Below are 20,993 nucleotides of genomic sequence, written 5' to 3' on the forward strand. Positions count from 1 at the left end.
GGCATTTACCTTAACCCCAGTAGTCTACTATTCCAACATCTGCCCTGAAAGCATGGCATTTGAGAACTCCAACCCCTTCAATTATAAAAGGGAAAAACTCAGCGAGAGATAGTGATCAAGTTAAAGTCCTAACAGCTAAGTGGTGAATCAAGGACTGGAACCCAAGTTGGATAGTCTTTCTACTATACCATATTGCGGCTCACTTCAACCCAACCCCATGTCCAGGCCTGTGTGGGTTTGATCACTCAGCTAGGGATAGGAAGAATCTTAGGGTTATTTCCCTCTGGGCTGCATAAAACATTCATGGCTCATGACAGAGGATATAATCCTCCAAGTGATCCGATTTTTGTGTGTACCAGCTTCCTTGTCTTACTCCACTATACAATTTCAAACACTGCTACTGACATTTTATCTAATGCCCCATTTTCCAGGCTTCCAGTTGACCATCTCCCTTCTCATTTAAACACAATCTCTCTTCCAAACAGGGTATAATGAAATCAATTGATTAGATGTCAGCATTTGGTGACTGGTGACCTAGCATCAGTCTCCTCTTGGTTGAGCAGCCCCCGGAGAGCAGCCTTGTAGCAGATGTGAACCAGGTGGGGAGCAGGTGGGTGGATGCCTCTTGCCGTGTAAGTGGTGACCAAAAGAGAAGCATTTAACAGCAGAACTGGAAATACTTCCTTATAATAGTACCACACCTTCGTCTATTTTCCTTAACTCCTGTTACATCGCCTACACCACCATCATGTTTAGAAAGATTAAATTTATGACATATGTACATCTCAGTTTCCTAACTATATTTTAAGCTCCTAAGGGGGGTGGGGGGAGTAAGGACCTGGAGACTGGCTTCCGGGGTTCATACCCCACCTGTGTGACCTGGGCATGTTACCAAACCTCTATGTCTAGGTTTCTTCATCTTGTAAGATGTGGCTAATAAACGTACCTTGCGTTTAAGATTGCCTTTTGAGAAGCCCTGCACAGTACCTTGTACTTTGCAGATATGCAAAGTACTGAATGTTGTCTGTTAATCCACAGTGTAATACTAAGGATTCAATGCAGAAAATCATATTTCACGACTGATTTGGCTGAGCCAGACAATGTTTAGAAACAAAACATCGCATTAGGTTTGATAATAACTACTGCTTTAATCATTATGTGAAGAAAAAAGCAGGATAAAATACATCTAGCTGGATGGACAGTAAATATTAAAGTTGTAGGTCAGAAGCTGAACTGAAAAGCTTCATTATTTTGAGATTAAATTATTCTGAGATGAACCAAAGACAATAACACAAAGTCTAGAAGTAAGATCAGGGCAGTCAATTCAAGGCAGCTAAACATCCCACCATAACAGTACTGTTCATGCTGCTGCTGAATTTCCCACATAGTTGGATGAGAGATGTGTGTGGGCACCTGTTTGGACAAACCACACGCCGAGGCAAAAATATGTTAACATACATTGAATTTGGACCATGTTCTAAATGTTATCTGACACTTTAAAACACTATTCTATCAGGATGGTGGAAGAAATCACTGTGCCAAACGCAAGGCAAGGGCTTCCATTCCCCTCCTGTGCCAGTTTGTAAATATTACGCCCCCCAGAAAAAGCCATATTCTTTAATGCTATCCTGTGGGGACAGATTGATTAATCTTTTTGATTAGAGTGTGACCTCTTGATTGGAGATATGAACCCCAACCATTCAGGGTGGGTCTTGTTTTAATCACTGGAGTCCTACAAAAGAAGGACCTCAGAGCAGATTAGAGGGACATTTTGGAAAGCAGCTAAGAAAAACACTTTGGAGATGGCCGTCGAAAGCAGCCTTTTTGGAGATGCTAGCCCAGTGTTTGCTCCGGAGAAGCTAAGAGAGGACAAAACACCCCAAGAGCAACATTTTGAAGAATGCACAGTAGCTGAGAGAGGAGCTGGAACACAACCCAGGGTGGGCAGATGCCAGCCATGTGCCTTCCCATCTAACAGAGTTTTTCTGGACACCATTGGCCTTCCTTCGGTGAAGGTATACTTGTGTTGGGGCCTTAATGTGGACATTTTCATGGCCTTCAGACTGTAAATTTGTAACCAAATAAACCCCCTTTATAAAAGCCAATCCATTTCTGGTATTCTGTGTAATGGCAGCATTAGCAAACCAGAACACCCCCTCAGAGAGAACAGGAAGCATTATTAACAGTAATGAGATCTGGTCGACAACAGATTATTTCCTCTGCAATAAGCTAGCACTGCACTAGACTGTTCACGTGTATCTACCAACTGGCCATATAGGTAAATTCTAACTCAAGCAAAGCAGTGAGAGAAAGAAGTGGCTCTATTAAGCAAAGTGTCATAGGTATGGAGAGGGGAGAATATTAGGGAGAAAGCTATTATTTTACACCAGGCTCCACTTGCAATTTTAGTCTAAAAACTTGTGTATTCATTCTGGGCATTTTTATCACCTTCCCCAGCCACACCCTACACCTCCCTAGCTCGAACACACTAGTCTAGGAAGGCAATAATACAGATTTCCTTTCTTTACTTGTTCTTCCTCATAAACTAATTAGCAATGCTTAATTTATTTCAGACCAGAGACTGGTTTTTCTTCTGACTATTTTGCATACCATTTTAATAACAGAATGTAACTAACAATCTTAAAGAGCCACCCAATACTGAGTCAGCAGCTCATACCATATGCTGTGGGTAAAAGCATACTTCCCAAAAAAGCTAAATGCAGAAAGGCCAAGGATAGAAGATGTATTTAATACTCAAGAAGTCTAACAGGATGTGCTTAGAATGTGGAACACTGAGATTTTAAGGGGGAAAAAATGTTCTTCAAATACACATTACGCTAATACATTCCTCTTTTCACTGTTTTTTTCTTTTACCACTTTTATCCGAACATTATTTTAAGGGGGAAAAAAAACACTGAAATTAATTACAAAAATAATGTATTTTCTCAGAAATATGGTTATGTGGCCAAACAGATTTCATGTTAACTATGGATGAGTTCTAAATCTTGGATAATCTTTATACTGGGCTTCATTTTGGTTTACATTAAGTTCATACTTAGTGGGAAAGAAAAAACAAACAACATTATAATTAAAAATTTTAAACACAACTGACTTTGACAGATCAGAAATTAGTTTATCTTTTACTTTACATCAATCATTCCAAAAGGATGGAGACAGTAATTGAAGGCCTGGTGGTTTCATTACCATATTCATGTAATAAGGACAGCTTAAGTCTGAAACATCTTAAGCAGATCTATTATGTTTTATTCATTTTCAAAAATGTCTTACAACTAAACACCAAGTCCCTCTTAGAGAAATAAAAGCAGCCGATTTACCAGAGCATTGATGACCTACGTTTTCTTGGACTCAGCACCCTCCCACACCCCATTTCTTGAAGCCTAACAACTAAAACCACAAGCCAATTTCCATTTCAACCATGCTTTTGTGTAGTAATCTAAAAACACTACCTTTCACAGCTAACCAAGGGATGAGACTTTTCTCTGGAATTTTAAGATTCCTCTTCTTGAATTACATATAAAAAAAGTTTTCCATTTATAAACGATTTTGTAAACCAATAAAATTTCCCAGGTTTAAAGTTTTCCTTTGTGTTGATCTGTAAGTTTGCCCTCTTCCCAAGGTTTTGACATCCAGAAAAGAAAAACTGATGTACCTCATTCAGTTATCCATGATGAAAAAAATGAACAAGGTAAATTAAGATGAGTACATTAAAGGACTCATAGTCTTAAATTTCAATTTGTTTAATAATCAAACTAAGTGCATAAGACATAATTGAAAAGTTTAACAATAGTTATAAACAGCAAGCATAAACCACTACTTGGGTAAAAAAAACAAAAAACATAACCTGATATGCTCTGTCCCCACCAACTCCTCATACCACCCCTAGATGGAGACAACCACTCTCTTCATTACATAAATTTCTTGTTTTTCTAACTTCATTCCCTATGAATGCACCCCTAAACAATATCATTTTACCTATTGGTGAGCTTTATATGAACGAGAAAAAACTGCATCTTTCTTGAATCTTTGTTTTTAAGATTCCAACTATGTTATTTTCTGTAGCTGTAGTTAAAATTTCATGGTAGTTTTGCGTTATCACGAACATTGTTCCACACATGCCGTAGCCCAACGTGCACAGGCGTCTCTAGAATATGCACTTGGGAGTAGAACTGCCGGGTCAGATGATATGACTATTTTAAACTTTATCAAATAATCTATTTCCCAAAGGGTTGTGCTCCCACCTGCAGTGCTGCTCCACGTAACTTGCCAATTGCCGGCACTGCCATACTCCAAATATTTGCCAGTCTGGTGGAGCTGCAGAGGTAGCACAGTAAAGTTTTCATGTTTGCTTTTCTGACTAATGAATAAGGATATTTTCATGCTAATGGACCATTTAGATTTCCTCCTGGGCAAAGTGCCCTTTACTTAGTGATTTCTATAGGGGCTCTTTCATATTCTAGATATAAATCCTTTGATATTTTATCTGGTAAAAATATGTTCTCCTACATGGATCCTGTCTTTTCACTTTGTGCTGCCTTTTAATGAACAGAAGTAGTTAATTTTGATATAAATATGTCAATTGTTATAGATATTGATTTTTGTGACTTAAAAAAAAAAAAAACAAAACCTTTCCTTACCTGATGTCATATACACTGTCTTTAAACCCCTCATTTTTGCAAGGCCAGCCACTAACTCTTAATCTATCGCTTTCCTGTAAAAGTAGACTGTATCAGGATCCCAATCTGCAGGGTTTGTAAAAACAGACCAAGACTAGGAGGATGGTGGACAGAGCACAGAATACACTAGCACTCTAGGTTTGTAACAGGTTCCTTGGCCAATGCATATGTCTCCTCCAGACAGACACCAGAGAATCACCAAAGATGATTTAATAAGATCCTTGGCTTTTTACAAGGTCACTGGGCTACTTGTTTCTTCCTTACCATGGAGGAATAAATATTCATGCTTGGGCTGGTTAGATACATGGGGCAGTATATCTAACATCTAATGGCAATTGAGAATTACTACCTAATTATTTTATGATCCTTCTATAATTAACATGGCAATATATATAAAAGTCATATTATAAAGAAATTGAATGCGTTTCAAATTCCACAAACTACATGATTTTATTTATAAAATTCAACCTATTACTTACTCTTGCCTATGTCCATTTACGTATTCCTCAGTTACAGCTCTTGTTTTTCAAAATGAACATCCATGAAAATGTTCTTAAGAGCAAAGTATTGTTACTAAATACATTATTTAAAGTTGATATCCCATGGACATAAACTGCTAATACTATGGAAAAAGGGCAAAATATAAAACAATACAAAAGTGTCATAGACAATAGCTTATCAATATAATCTTCATTCCATCAGTGGGATTCTCTCACATAGTAACTGTTATTCGCGAGATGATTTCATTTACAAACCTATTATTCTTTGCTATCACCTCAGCTTTCAGCTGTTTTAACTTCACTGTGATGTTTTCTTCCGATATTTCAGTAAAGGCCAGTTGCTTCACCTTAGAGAGAAATTCCTGAATAATTTTTTCACCTTGCTGAAAAACATGTGAAAGTTTCATTAGTCTTTAAATGTCTCTTCTAAAAGTCACATTAGATAGCAATGAACTGTTTCATTAAATTTCATTCTAAACACACCTCCCAATATTTTTAAAAGATTCTTATTTTATGTGTGCACTGTCTAGATTACATAGCAAAGTCCTTGGTTGACCATAGGACTTTGGTCCTTTGCTTCACAGCAAGTCATTAAAAGGACTTTTATAAACACATTTTCAGCTGCTAATGACAAAGGGACTTTTTATAATTTCTGATCTATAAACTTATTCCTTCTGGGGGAAAAAGAACTCAAGGTTACAAAGAATACTGTAAAGCATAAACAGTCATTGGAAATTTAACACAAACACCCCCACATAGGACATTTTTTCCCAGTTACTGCCATTCTAAAGGCATGTAACCCACAGAGTAGCACCACAACCCTAAATAAGCGTTAGCATGATATAAAGTATGAAGAAACAAAAAAACAAAACAAACAAAAAAACAAAAACAAAAAAGAAAAGAAAAAAATAGGAAGTGCTAGTATGTTTACTATTCCTGCATGTGAAGGTGAACTGATAAAGCCTGCTTTTCACATGAGGGAACTTATTACCAATAAGTACCTTTGAGATGAAAGGTAGATATTCAAGTAATAAAACACAAATGCTTCTTTCTATTATAAATCAGGTATAGTTTCTAACAAAGAGTAATAAATTTAACTGCACTTGATCTACTTATTTATCAAGTAACCAAAAATGTCCTTGGACATCTACAGTTCCTTAGAAATACTTATTTTAAACCTATATTAATAACCCATTCCCCATACTTTTAAAATCTGGTACTTGGGAGAGGAGGGGCAAGATGGCGGCATAGAGAGGAGTGGAAGCTAAGTAGTCCGCCTGGAACAACTACAAAAAACCAGAAACAACTAGTAAATAATCCAGAATAACTGCGGGGCGACAAACGAGACCATCCACTCATCATACACCAACCTGAATTGGGAGGGATGCCCGAGAACACAGCATAAAATCTGTAAGTAAAACCTGCGGATCCAAGTCGGGAGACCCCCTCCCCCATAGCCCAAGCTGCAAAGCCTCGTAGTGCCAGAGAGAAGCTCTCTCCCAGCAAGCGAATATAGCTCAGCTGAGCTCCAACTGGGGTTTTAAGTAGTGAGTGTGAACTGCTCACTACAGGTACGCATCTCCAAAAAACAGACAGAGGCTATGGGTGACGACTGACCTGGGAGAGCCGGAAGGTCGCCTTGGACTGGGTCTGAAGGGGACTATCTGTTTCGTTTTTGGCTCAGTGGAGAAAGCCCCAGTCATTTTCAGTTTCCAGGGCTGTGAAGCAGAGAAGGGTGGAGACAGCACAAGCAGAGAGCAAGACCATTGAAATGCTAATGACCTCCACCTGGGGGCTCTGTCTTCTCTAGGAGGAAAGGGGTGGGGCCCTTTCCATTCAGAACCAGACCCCAGAGCCTGGGGGAACACGGCCATACCTCCTCACACCAGTCAAGAATTATAGGCTAACAGGTGTCACCTGCTGGGCAGAAAAGCACAGTAACCCGAGGCATCAAAGGGTGGAGCAATTTTCTAAGACACACCCTCAGGGAAACCAGATACTGAATATTTCTTCTCTCTGGGACCTGAGCCTGTTCTGGTCTGGGAAAACCTGATTTGGATAACCAAGGAAACCATGCCTAGACAACAGAAAATTACAACCTACACTAAGAAAAACAAAGTTATGGCCCAGTCAAAGGAACAAACGTACACTTCAACTGAGATACAGGAATTTAAACAACTAATGCTAAATCAATTCAAAAAGTTTAGAGAAGGTATTGCAAAAGAGATAGAGGCTGTAAAGGAAGCACTGGGCATGTATACGGCAGAAATCAAAAGTTCAAAAAAACTACTACTAGAATCTATGGAAATGAAAGGCACAACACAAGAGATGAAAGACACAATGGAAACATACAACAGTAGATCTCAAGAGGCAGAAGAAAACACTCAGGAACTGGAAAACAAAACACCTGAAAGCCTACACGCAAAGGAGCAGATGGAGAAAAGAATGAAAAAATATGAGCAACGTCTCCGGAAACTCAAGGATGAAACAAAGTACAATAATATACGTATCATTGGTGTCCCAGAAGGAGAAGAGAAGGGAAAGGGGGCAGAAGCAATAACAGAGGAAATAATTAATGAAAATTTCCCATCTCTTACGAAAGACATAAAATTACAGATCCAAGAAGCACAGAGTACTCCAAACAGAAGAGATACGAACAGACCTACACCAAGACACTTAATAATCAGATTATCAAATGTCAAAGACAAAGAGAGAATCCTGAAAGCAGCAAGAGAAAAGCGATCCATTACATACAAAGGAAGCTTAATAAAACTATGTGCGGATCTCTCAGCAGAAACCATGGAGGCAAGAAGGAAGTGGTGTGATATATTTAAGATACTGAAAGAGAAAAACCACCAACCAAGAATCCTGTATCCAGCAAAGCTGTCCTTCAAATATGAGGGAGAACTCAAAATATTTTCTGACAAACAGACAATGAGAGACTTTGTGAACAAGACACCTGTCCTACAGGAAATACTAAAGGGAGCACTACACGGTGATAGAAGACAGGAGTGTGTGGTTTGGAACACAATTTGGGGAGATGGTAGCACAACAATGTAAGTACACTGAACAAAGGTAACTATGAATACGGTTGAGAGAGGAAGGTGGGGAGCATGTGAGACACCACAAGAAAGGAGGAAAGATAAAGACTGGGACTATGTAACTTGGTGAAATCTAGAGTATCCAACAATTGTGATAAAATGTACAAGTATGTTGTTTTACGAGGGAGAACAAGCAAATGTCAACCTTGCAAGGTGTTAAAAATGGGGAGGCATTGGGGGAGGGATGCAATCAGCATAAACTAGAGACTATAACTAATAGAATCATTGTATTATGCTTCCTTTAATGTAACAAAGGTGATATACCAAGGTGAATGCAGATAAGAGGGGGGGATAGGGAAGGCATGTTAGACACTTGACATTGGTGGTACTGTCTGATTCTTTATTCTACTTTGACTTAAGGTTATTTTTCCTTTTGCTGCTTCCTAGCTGTCTGTTTTTTTTCCTCTTTCTTTTGCCTCTCTATCTTCTTTGACTCTCCCTCCTGCCTTGTGGAAGAAATGTAGATGCCCTTATATAGATAGTGGTGAAGGTGGTGAACACATAAATGTATGACCATGCAGAAAACCATCGATTATTTACTTGGGATGGAATGTATGGTTAGTGAACAACACCATATTAAAAAAAAATGGGCTGATGACAAAACCTCGAGGGCAATATACTGAGTGAAATAAGCCAGACACATTAGGACAATTATTGCAGGGTCTCACTGATAGGAACTGATTATAATATGTAAACTCATAGACATGAAATTATAAGGTACCAAGATATAGGACGAGGCTTAAGAATGGGGAGTGGTTGCTTAGCATGAGCAGAATGTTCAATTAGGATGAACTTAAATGTTTGGAAATGAACAGGGGTGTCGGTAGCAAGATGTGAGAATAACTAACAGCGCCGAATGGTGTGTGAATGAGGAGGAAAGGGGAAGCTCAGAGTCATATATGTCACCAGAAGGAAAGTTGGAGGTCAAAAGATGGGAATGTATAAAACTGAATCCTATGGTGGGCAATGTCTATGATCAACTGTACAAATACTAGAAATCACTTCCATGAACCAGAACAAATGTATGACAATACAATTAGAAGTTAATAATAGAGGGGCATATAGGGAAGAACTATATACCTATTACAAACTATATACTACAGTTAGTAGTATTTCAACATTTTGTCATAAACAGTAACAAATGTACTATATCAATACTACGAGTCAACAATTGAGGGGGGTTGGTTAGGGATAGTGGAGGATTAGAGTTTCCTTTTCTTTTTTTCTTTTTTCATCTTTCACTTTATTTCTTGTCTGGAGTAATGAAAAGTTTCTAAAAATTGAACAAAAATTAAGTGTGATGGATGCACAGCTGTATGAGGGTACCCAGGGGCAAGTGATTGTACACTTTGGATCTTTGGATAATTGTATGGTATCTGAACAATCTCAATAAAAATGAAAAAAATGAAAAAAAAAAAAAAAGAATGAACCAGAAAAAAAAAAAAAAAACAAAACAAATCTGGTACTTGGAATATTCTGTTGATCATAACAGGTGTATGTACTGCAGAAATCAAAATAAGAAAAGGATTCTTTGTCATGCAAAGAAATGTTAAGTAAAAGCCAATAATGACTGATCAAAAAATTAAACACTAGAACCATACAGGAAAAAAAAATGACACAGCTTGGTGACCTCGTTTATGTGAAATATAGAGATTAAATACCACAAAAACAAACCTCTCTTTCCAGATAGCATTTCTTTGCTGCTGGTTCTGTTTCATCATATTCTTGAGATTTCCCAATATTCTGAAATCTCTCCAGTTCCAGGGCTTTCTGCTTAGCACACTCTATTACATGCCTAGGAAAGTTAGCAAGCTCTGCAACATGAATCCCAAAACTCTGATCACAGGCACCTAGAAGACACGTAGAAGGTCAAAAGAAACAGTCGAAACAGACAAGACTTTATTAAATGGCATTTATCCTTTTTAACTGTCATTAGGAAACAACTTAGCACTATTTAAAATACACTAGCCAAAGGTTCAGAGTAATTTATGATAGAATAATTTTAATTAAACCTCCCATGGCAAGTTATGACTTGGTACACAGTGCTGTATTTTATCCTTGACAACTATAGTAGAAAAAATAAGAATAGCTTGGTAGATAATCTTCGAAGGCCTAGATAAATACCTTAATCTGATTGAAGAAATTACTAAGACAAAAAAGGGATATATGTAAAAGTGTCACTAATTAACATCAGCATTGAAGTTAACATATACTGATTATTAATGAATGTTCTACCCTCTGGATCTGACTACATCACTTTCTAGAGACTGTGTCACAGGAAAACTGGCTGGATTAATGTATCTATGTATTTACAAAACTTACTGGAAAAATTATTTACTATTCTTATATGATCTCAATCTGATTTTGTACTATTACAAATGAAAACAGAATTTTTGACCCAAAACACTGGTCAATTTACAGACTAGGTAGTTTACCTTCATTCTTTATTTTGCAAAAAAATAAACTGACTCAAGATACTTTCCAAGCTTTTAATAAAAATGATAATAGCTGAGTTAGTGCACAGCTTCCATTTTTGACTCAATTATGTATCAACTGTAAAAAAAATTTTGACCTAGGTAGAGATCCCATACATTCTGATGGAACTGGATACTTTGTACAACTAAGACAAACAAACAAAATTAAAGCAGAAGCAAATGTCTGATAAACATCCACAGTGAAGGATGAACTTATTCCTGCCTTATCTATACTTCATCTGGTTTTGTTTATATTTGAACCTACTTCTATAACATACAAAATATAATGACTTAAAAGAAAACTTCATGCTAAACGCCAAATACAAATAAAGTATCTTATTCTATATCAATAATAATGAACACAGAAACTCTAAAGGATTTCCACAGAAGCATAATTACAGTGTAAAAGAAGCAAGAGTATCTCATTTATGTGCAAACAATTGATGCAGAAAAGGGTCTTCATGGGAAACTAGAAAGTCATCTGAAAAATTATTCTGATGACTGATGAAATGCTTAAGCAATAAAAATCTTATACTATGTTATTCTGACTAGCTGCCTGAACCACAAAAGACAAACTTTTTAGAAAGGATGATATGCCAAAAGGTAAGTCATTCCATTTGTCATAACTACTAACAACTTTAGGATTTCTGGAACTTCCAGGTTTAAGTGACCTGTGCATATAACAAACTCTTAAAAATACAATCAGATAATTAGAATAAATATTTTTCAAATGATAATGGCCAGAACCTTGGAATTTCAAAGCATACTGTTATCACCTGGTAGCTAATTCGACAAGAAAATATACTGCCATAGGAGGCAGTAGAAATCCCTCCTTGATTACTCTTTCTGTGAATGCTTTAGAAAGAGTGACCACACTGGGAGACACAGAAACACAGAAAATATACCATGTTCCTGCCTCCAGACTATGAATTAATAGGTAAATGTGTTTTGTTAAAACATCAATGATTCATACTGTTAGAAGAAAACAAGATAATTACTAATGATATCAAGGGTCAGTAAGCTTCCCATTGTCACACCCTGAATTTGCAGTGCATCTGGGGTCTCAACACTCACCTTTCTTCACCTGATAAAGCATAGTTAAGGTCTCTTCAGTGGTTAGTGCTGTGACATGTAGATTATTAACAGTTGGTATCTGATTGGCCAAGGCAGTAAGTTCATGAAAATGGGTTGCAAACATGCAAAAAGCACCAATCTTTGTGGCAATGTACTCTGATATAGCCCATGCTAACCCAAATCCATCATAGGTAGAGGTCCCTCTTCCCAATTCATCTATGATTATTAAAGAATCTTTGGTTGCAGACCTGAAACATACAATTACATGAAATTTTCCCATGACATAAAATGTAATAGCGTCAAAACCAAAATTAAGACAATACATTGGGAAAGATATACCACTAGCATAACACATTATCTTAACAGATAAAAAATTCAACAAATTTTAACAATAAAAAGCACGAAAACATCCAAAGAAAAAAGAGCATAGGTATGAACAATTGATAGAAGAGGAAACAAATGGTGAACAAGTATTTCATAAATAACGAAGTTCTCTAGTAGTAATCAAAGAATTTCGAAATAAAGCAGCTTTCATTCATTTCTTGCCAAGCAAATCAGCCAAATTTAGAAAAACTAGTACTGAATGAAGAAGTGAAAAGGATGTGATGACAGATACTTATAAATACTGTTGGTCATCATGTAAACGTGAATAGCTACCAATACCAGTCACTACCATTCCTTCATCTTTAGCTAAATATAAGGAAGAAACCTTTTTTTTTTTTTAGTGAATTTGACAGTCGTTTGTGTACTTATTGGCTACAACTTTAAAATTCAAAGAAGCTTTCCACAACTACCACCACCCAATCACTTTTCTGAGATAATGAAAAGTAAAATTTAACAGAGAAACAACTATTAAACTAGATAAAAGTCATCAGGTGTTTTAAACATGAATCTGCAAATGCACTTCCTACAGGATAGGAATATTTCCATTTTCAGGGGACTGAGACAGGTACTTACCTGAGAATAGAAGCAGTTTCCAACATTTCAGCCATGAACGTGGAGACTCCTTTCAACTGACTGTCACCAGCCCCTACCCGAGCCAAAATGCAGTCCACAATGGACACTTCTGCCAACTCGCACGGCACAAAACATCCAATTTGTGCCATAAGAACTATCACACCAGTTTGGCGAATATATGTTGATTTACCTCCCATATTGGGGCCTACAAAATAAATTGTATCAAAATGCAAGGTTAACAATTTCTTTCTGCTGCGAATAAATTAACTCTATTAGTCCTAAACAAAGGATCAATGACCATGATTCAATGGTGTTTAATCACATAGATCCACTGATGTGGTACACTGGAAGCAGAAACATAAGCTGCCCAAAGATGTGGACAAAGTTTCCACACATGCTATCAGACAAACCTATACTTCAACAAAGGCAGTCAGGGAAACCATTACTGCAAGAGGATAATTTGACTTCCAGAATAATAGTGCAGTCCTAATTCATTAACTAAACAATGTTATGAATGAATCAGTATGGTAAAAACCCTTAAAACACTTAAATTCCACACCAAAGCTCTAAGACATGACCGTTCTTTGAAAAATGTGTATTTACTTTCTGGGTTTGATTACAGGAACAATTTGAAAACCTGTTTGGGAGACTAGCATATCCAGAATACAACCACTGACTATTTCCCAAATATATTTGCCCAAAGCTCTCCTCCCCTTTTTGTTTCCCAGAATCTGGTTAAAATCTTATGAAATACCTCAGTCTGATACATGCTACACTAGTCAATAAGCAAGCCAGTTTTTAAAAAAACTTCCCCCAAAGATGGTGCCATGTCTTAAAAGAGTTGCTGCCTTAAGCTGAGGTCCTTAAGACCTGACCTTCAATGTCCTCACTACTGTAGAACTGGCTTAAAGGTAAGCCTGAAGGATGAAAGAATGTTCATTCTTAAGGTTTCTGAATCCGAGGAACAGGAGTTTCATATTCATAAGCTATTTGCATCCTTTCAAACAGCCCCTCTAATGCAAATGTGAATATATTACTAACATAAATAACATGTTCTTTTTCTAATGTTAAGGACTGATTACGTTCATCAATTTTAAATCCACTTCTCCCACTCATACTGAAGGGAAATTTTACCCCACAAAAAGCCATAATCTAGGTTTTTACCAGTAATGATATGGAACATCTGTTTATCTTTTTCAAAGTGAACGTCATTAGGAATAAATGCAACTTCATCTTGGACTTCAACACAGGCATGTCTGGATGCTTTCAATATAATTCGTCCTTGTCCTTTCTCCAAAATGACTGGCCGTACATATGGAATAGGTGCTCCATTTGACACGTGAGCAAAGCTGACAACAGCATCCAGCTGAGCCAATACATCATTAAGTGTCTGCATTGGTTCTACATAGCCTGTGTAAAAATAAAAAGAGGAAATGTGTGTGAGAATACTGAATCATAAAAAAATAGATAGAAGCAGCCAGAAGAATAAATTTAACTCGCTCATTCCAGAATTAAAAATGTTGTATTTTTTTGTTTTTAAATTTTTTATAAAGTTAAAAAAAGATTTTTAAGTAACAAAAAATAAACTTCAAGTACTTTGAAACATTAAAAAAAAGTCTATTTCCTAATGTACATACGTTAAAAAAAGTTAGTTTGCCATAATGAAACTTGAAAGGAACACCTAAAACTCGACATGAGTTTAAAATTGTTATTATGCCCTCCCCCACTGTGAACAGATTTCACAAATAGAAGGGATGTGGTGCCCTTCCCAATAAAATCCAGTAATGTATTAAACTGCATAGCTGCTTATAAAGAAATGAGATAGCTTAACCACCCCCTCAACCCCCGCCTGCCAAAAGGACAAGGAAAAGTGTTCATAATATATTGATAAGATAAGAAAAACTGAATGCAGTGACCTTTTAGGTACACCTTCAATTTTAAGAACACCTTTCTCTAAATTTTAAGAATCTGAAACAAGGACGGCAGCTCACATTTTTCATAAGAAACGTACAAGCACCTGGCAGTAAGTTGTAATGTGGCTGTCAGGGCCTGTGCATGTAGAAATCTGACTGTAAAATTCTTACCTGAAGTTTCTTTTTTCATCAGTACGAAAGGCAGATGAATTTAAGCATAAATTTAGATTCCTAACTGTCACTTAAAATGCCTTCAACAAGATTCCACTATTCTGCTAAAGCACTGAAACTAAAAGTAATTATACACTGAAAGTACCTTATACATGCCAGGCAAAGCAAACAGAGGCAATAAAGTTGTCAAAATTTTCAGAATAAATTCTAAAATTTTAATAGGTTGGAAGGGTTGTGATAACAGACCCATGAATCGCATAGGACTATCACATAATCATGATAGAAGCTTCAAGGGACTTTCAAGAGAAAGTTGTGTTTAACTTAAAGAAAACACAAAATTATCAGTTTAACCAAATGGCAGGAAATTGGGAGATTTGACCCATCTTCTATTCCCTTGTTTCCCATAGAAGAGACAAAATGTTTTGAAATTTTAAAAAATTTAAGTTACAAATGACCAGGTACAAATACTTTTCTTACTTACATTCCTTTTACCACACTGTAAACATTTATTCCCTTTTTACCCCAAACAGAATTCTTTCTTTAAAAAAAAAAAGGGGGGGGGGGGCAAAGGAAGAGTTCACTGTATCCTATCATGCATCAATAGGAACCTGTGGAAAATGGTTTAAACTACAGTAATTACTATACTTACTTTAAAACTCAGATTTTCTAACGTAATGACAAAAGTATATTCACAATAAAAGAGAAAATTAAAAACGTCTTGATTAACAGTGTATCCTTCTGTTCTCACAAACATTGAAGATGGACAGTTTGGTGTGCTGAGCCCTCTATCTTGGGGCTTGCCCGTACGAAGCTTGTTACTGCAGAAGAGAGGCTAGGCCTGCTTATAATTGTGCTTAAGAGTCTCCCCTGAGTGCCTCTTTGTTGCTCAGATGTGGCCTTCTCAGGTGTAAATCTCTCTGGCAATGCAGGATATGACTCCCAGAGATGAATCTGGACCTGGCATCATGGGATTGAGAACCTCTTCTTGACCAAAAGGGGGATGCGAAATGAAACAAAGTTTCAGTGGCTGAGAGATTCCAAATGGAGATAAAAGGTCACTATGGTGGACATTCTGACCTGCTATATAGACAACCCTTTTTAGGTTTTAGTGTATTAGAATAGCTAGAAGTGAATACCTGAAACTATCAAACTGCAACGATTGTATAACTATGTAGGTTACATGGGGTGATAGTGTGCTTGCAAAAACCTTGTGGATCACACTCCCTTTATCCAGTGTATGGATGGATGAGTAGAAAAATGGGGACAAAAACTAAATGAAAAATAGGGTGGGACGGGGGGATGATTTGGGCATTCTTTTTCACTTATTTTTTATACCTATTTTTATTCTTTCTGGTGTGAGGAAAATGTTCAAAAATAGATTGGGGGAGAAACTAAGATGGCAGCTAGGACAGACAGGGCAAAAAAACACCTCCATGAAAAATACTAGACAGAGGCCAGAAAGTGACCCAGAATACCAGTTCCAGCAATGCACCAGCTGGACAAGGTCTGCTAAATCCACAGGGACTGTGCACTTGGTGAAACAGGGAGTCTGCATTCTGAAATGAGTGAGTAAGTCGGCTGAATGTCCGGCAGCCATGCTGTGGTGTGAGGAAAACATGGGTTGGCATTTGGAGGTGGACTAGCTCTTTTTTAAAAAAACCCAGAAGTGGATGCATATACGGCAGCTAGAACCACACAGTAAAGTGCAGCAGGAAAGGGCTGTGTGAACGCCTCAATATCTGGTGTGGAAGACAGCCTTTCACGCACCCACTGCTAGTTGTCTCGGAGCGAGGAGGGTAGAGGACAGCCAAAAGGGGAAAAAAACACGCCCCTTGCAGCCATCTTCCTGGTGGGCCGGGAACACTCCTGCCCAGCACTGGAGCCACAGCCCAGAGCCGCGCCAAGGGACCCAGTGTGACGGGAAGTGTTTCTGGCAACACCACGCACATGCCACAATATCGGGCATGGACAATAGCCTTTCGTGCACCCACAGCTAATTGTCCCAGAGCTGGAAAGACAGAGCTGTGTGAAAAGGGGGAAATTAATACGCCCCATTCAGCAATCTTTACAGCAGGCTGGGAACACCCCTGCAAGGCCCAGCGGCCCAGGGCTTCCCTTGAGGGATGGCATGCACTTGTGACGTAGCACAGCCTTCCCTCAGCAGAGGCCCTAGAAGGGCACAGCTGGGAAGGGCAACCCACCTGGAAAACCCAGGGACCCTATGCCAATACCAAGGACTTATGGGTCAGCAGCAGAGACAATCTGTGGCGAGACTGAAATGAAGGTTTAGACTCTTGCAACAGCCTTAAATCTCCTGGAACACCTGGGAGGTTTGATTATTAAAGCTGCCCTGCCTCCTCAACTGCTCAGACACATGCCCCACATTCAGGGCAGACAGCACCAAAAACACACCCAAACTTGGTGCACCAATTGAACCCCACAAGAACCAGACCCCCACACCCCCAAAGACAAAGTTGGGGAGAACTAACTTGAGGGGAACAGCTAACTCACGGACGCCATCTGCTGGTTAGAGAAAGTATGCCACCAAGCTGTAGATCTGACAAATTAGAGATTGGTGTCTGAATAATCCTTCATATTCTAAAAGAACCCTAACAAGTAAAGCAAATGCCAAGAGCCCAAAAAGAACAGAAAATTTTAAAGCATATGAAAAAAACAGACAATATGGATAACCCAAACCCAAACACCCAAATCAAAAGATCAGAGGAGACACGGTACTTGGAGCAATTAACCAAAGAACTAAAGACAAACAATGAGAGCATGGCACAGGATATAAAGGACATGAAGAAGGGCATGGCACAGGATATAAAGGACATGAAGAAGACCCTAGAAGAGCATAAAGAAGAAATTGCAAGACTAAATGAAAAAATAGATGATCTTATGGAAATAAAAGAAACTGTTGGCCAAATTAAAAAGATTCTGGATACTCATAGTACAAGACTAGAGGAAGCTGAACAACGACTCAGTGACCTCAAGCACCACAGAACAGAAAATGAAATAACAAAAGAAAGAATGGGGAAAAAAATAAAAAAAATCAAAATGGATCTCAGGGATATGAGAGATAAAATAAAATGTCCAAATATAATACTCATCGGTGTCCCAGAAGGGGAAGAGAAGGGTAAAGGTCTAGAAAGGGTATTCAAATAAATTGTTGGGGAAAACGTCCCAAACCTTCTACACAATATAAATACACAAAGCATAAATGCCCATCGAACTCCAAATAGAATAAATCCAAATAAACCTACTCCGAGACATATTCGGATCAGACTGTCAAATACGGAAGAGAAGGAGCAAGTTCTGAAAGCAGCAAGAGAAAAGCAATTCACGACATAAGAAAACAACGTAAGACTAGGTAGTGACTACTCAGTGGCCACCATGGAGGTGAGAAGGCAGTGGCATGACATATTTAAAATTCTGAGAGAGAAAAATTTCCAACCAAGAATACTTTATCCAGCAAAACTCTCCTTCAAATTTGAAGGAGAGCTTAAATTTTTCACAAACACACACTGAGAGATTTTGCTAATAAAAGACCTGCCCTACTTCAGATATTAAAGGAGCCCTACCGACAGAGAAACAAAGAAAGGAGAGAGAGATATACACTAATTTAACAGGCATATATAGAACATTACATCCTAAATCACCAGGATACACATTCTTCTCTAGTGATCACGGAAGTTTCTCCAGAATAGACCATGGGCTGGGACATAAAACAAGCCTCAATAAATTAAAAAAAATTGAAATTATTCAAAACAGATTATCTGACCACAATGGAATACAAATAGAAGTCAATAATCATCAGAGACTTAGAAAATTCACAAACACCTGTAGGGTAAAAAGGAGGGGGAGATGAAAACATTCCTGGATAATCAAAAGCTGAGGGACTTCATCCCCAGTATATCAGTCCTACAAGAAATGCTAAAGGGGAATGTGCAGGCTGAAAGGAAGGGATACTAAACAATTGACTGAAACCACATGAAGAAATAAGGATTTCCAGTAAAGATCACATGGTAAATATAAATACCAATACTACTACATTTTTGATTTGTAACTCCACTATTTACTTCCTACAGGATCTAAAATACATACAGTGTAATGATAAATCAGTGGTTTTGGACTCAATGTAAAATATGTAACTTTTGACAAGAACTATATAAAGGTGGGGGAATGGAGGAGTATAGGAACATAGTTTATATGTCCTATTGAAGTTAAGTTGGTATCAAAGAAAACAAGATTGTTATAGACTTAAGATGTTAAATTTAAGCCCCACAATAAACACAAAGAAAGTATCAGAGAATATGATCATAGAGATGAAAAGTAGAGTATGTGTTATGAGAAGTGGGGGAAGGGGCAAGGGGGAGTTAATAAGAAATGAGTGTAGGGTTTCTGTCTGGGGTGAAGGGAAATTTTTAGTAATGGATGGTGGAAGGTGATGGCACTGCAACATTGTGAATGTGATTAATCCCACTAAATGGAATGCTTGGGAGGGGTTGGAATGGGAAGATTTATGCTGTATATATGTTTCCACAATTGAATAAAAAGACAGTGTAAATAAATAATGACAATTAAATGCCATAGATGATCCTGGATGAGATCTAAGAATGGAGGAGAAAAGGCTCAAAAGGACACAATTGGGACATAAGAAAAAAATGAAATATAGAATGTAAGCTTTATATCAACACTAAATTTCTTAAACTTCTTAACTACACTTAATGTGATTACATAAATGAATATTCTTGTTCATAGGAAATGTATATGTGAATTATATTATTTGTTTAAGGAAGAGTGCAACTTGCTCTCATATGTCCAGAAGACAGAGCAATAGATGATGGATGATAGGGAGGGAGGGAGGGAAAGAGAAATGGTAAAGTGACAAAATATTCACGTTGGTAGATCGGGGTATCAGGGGAGGGGGATTGGGGTATGCTGGAGTTCTGTGTATGGGATTTGTACTATTTTTGCAATTGTCACCATAAGTTTGAATTTATTTCAAAATAAAAATTAAAAAAAAATTGGGGTGATGAATGCACAACTATATATTGGTACCGTGAACAGATGATGACTGTATGGTATGTGAATATATCTCAATAAAACTGAATTTAAAAAACAAGTCTATCATTGGCATCTATCATCATCTGACTTCACATCATCACCTCTCCTTGTTTAACAACAACAAAGAAAACTGTAAAAAAAAAATCCATTACATTTCAAAATAATGTGTACATTAGACCAAGTTTCTTTTACTCAGCTTGACCCCAAATATAAACCCTTCAATTTAAGTATTAAAATCTAACACTTTTTACATGCAGGCTACTTAATGAATATTATCTGATTGAAGTTTTTTGTTTTTTTTAAAATTACAATCTAGGCTCAGGTATGTAATTCAGCTAAAAGATTATCACGCTAGTTATCTGATCCCACCGAGGAAAAATGTAATCTTTATAAATCAACGCTATTCATCTCAACACCAAAATGAATTAAAATAAAACCCTTTAACTTTCATGTTACTTCTGATTTACTACGAAAATTCCTAATAATGAAATAATTTACAAAATTATGCTAGCACATAGCTTTTTAAAAATGACTCTACCCTTAAATAATTCAGCATGCGTATCCTGAGAACAAGGACATCCTCCTACTTAATAGCAATGCCATTAACACATCCAAGAAATCTGACACTAATATCATATTGTCTCACATCAAACTTTGCAATTTATCCAAGAATGTCCTTTGTTCCCCAATTCCAATCCCAGATCCAATCAAGGGTGGTCCATGGAGGGATTTACTTAAGAGTTCAGACCTTAAAAAGAATGTCCTACAATATAAAACCTTCAAAACGCTTAAATTCCACAAAGCTCTGAGACATGATCTTTATTTTAGAAAGACTTTTTTCTTGTTTTTTATTTTTCTGTTTTTTTGCTCTTTGTGTTTACAATCAGGTTAAACAATTCTGTCAAGAATACTATATAGGTGATGAAGCGTCCTTCCTGAATTTCATCAGGAAGAACATAATGTCATCTGCCCAATTACTGGTGATGCTAACTTGGTCACTTGGTTAAGGTGGTTCCTTAGTATATTTCTGAAAGGCATTAAT

The 20,993-nt window shown here is 37.4% G+C and overlaps 1 protein-coding gene across 2 annotated transcripts in view; it reads right to left on the minus strand.

Moving 5' to 3' along the window:
* Positions 1-3,742: 3,742 nt before the first annotated feature.
* MSH2 (mutS homolog 2) overlaps positions 3,743-20,993 on the minus strand; it is a 90,794-nt gene continuing 73,543 nt past the window's right edge. For both annotated transcript variants that reach the window (XM_037807186.1, XM_037807187.1), the window contains exons 12-16: positions 13,965-14,210; positions 12,801-13,005; positions 11,844-12,091; positions 9,970-10,145; positions 3,743-5,577 (exon numbers count right to left, since the gene is read on the minus strand). In XM_037807186.1, coding sequence (XP_037663114.1) covers positions 5,407-5,577; positions 9,970-10,145; positions 11,844-12,091; positions 12,801-13,005; positions 13,965-14,210 — 1,046 coding nt within the window. In that variant the 3' untranslated portion in view covers positions 3,743-5,406. The remainder of the gene's footprint in view (positions 5,578-9,969; positions 10,146-11,843; positions 12,092-12,800; positions 13,006-13,964; positions 14,211-20,993) is intronic.

The sequence above is a fragment of the Choloepus didactylus genome, chromosome 17, assembly GCF_015220235.1.
Source record: "Choloepus didactylus isolate mChoDid1 chromosome 17, mChoDid1.pri, whole genome shotgun sequence".
Taxonomy (NCBI): Eukaryota; Metazoa; Chordata; class Mammalia; order Pilosa; family Megalonychidae; genus Choloepus; species Choloepus didactylus.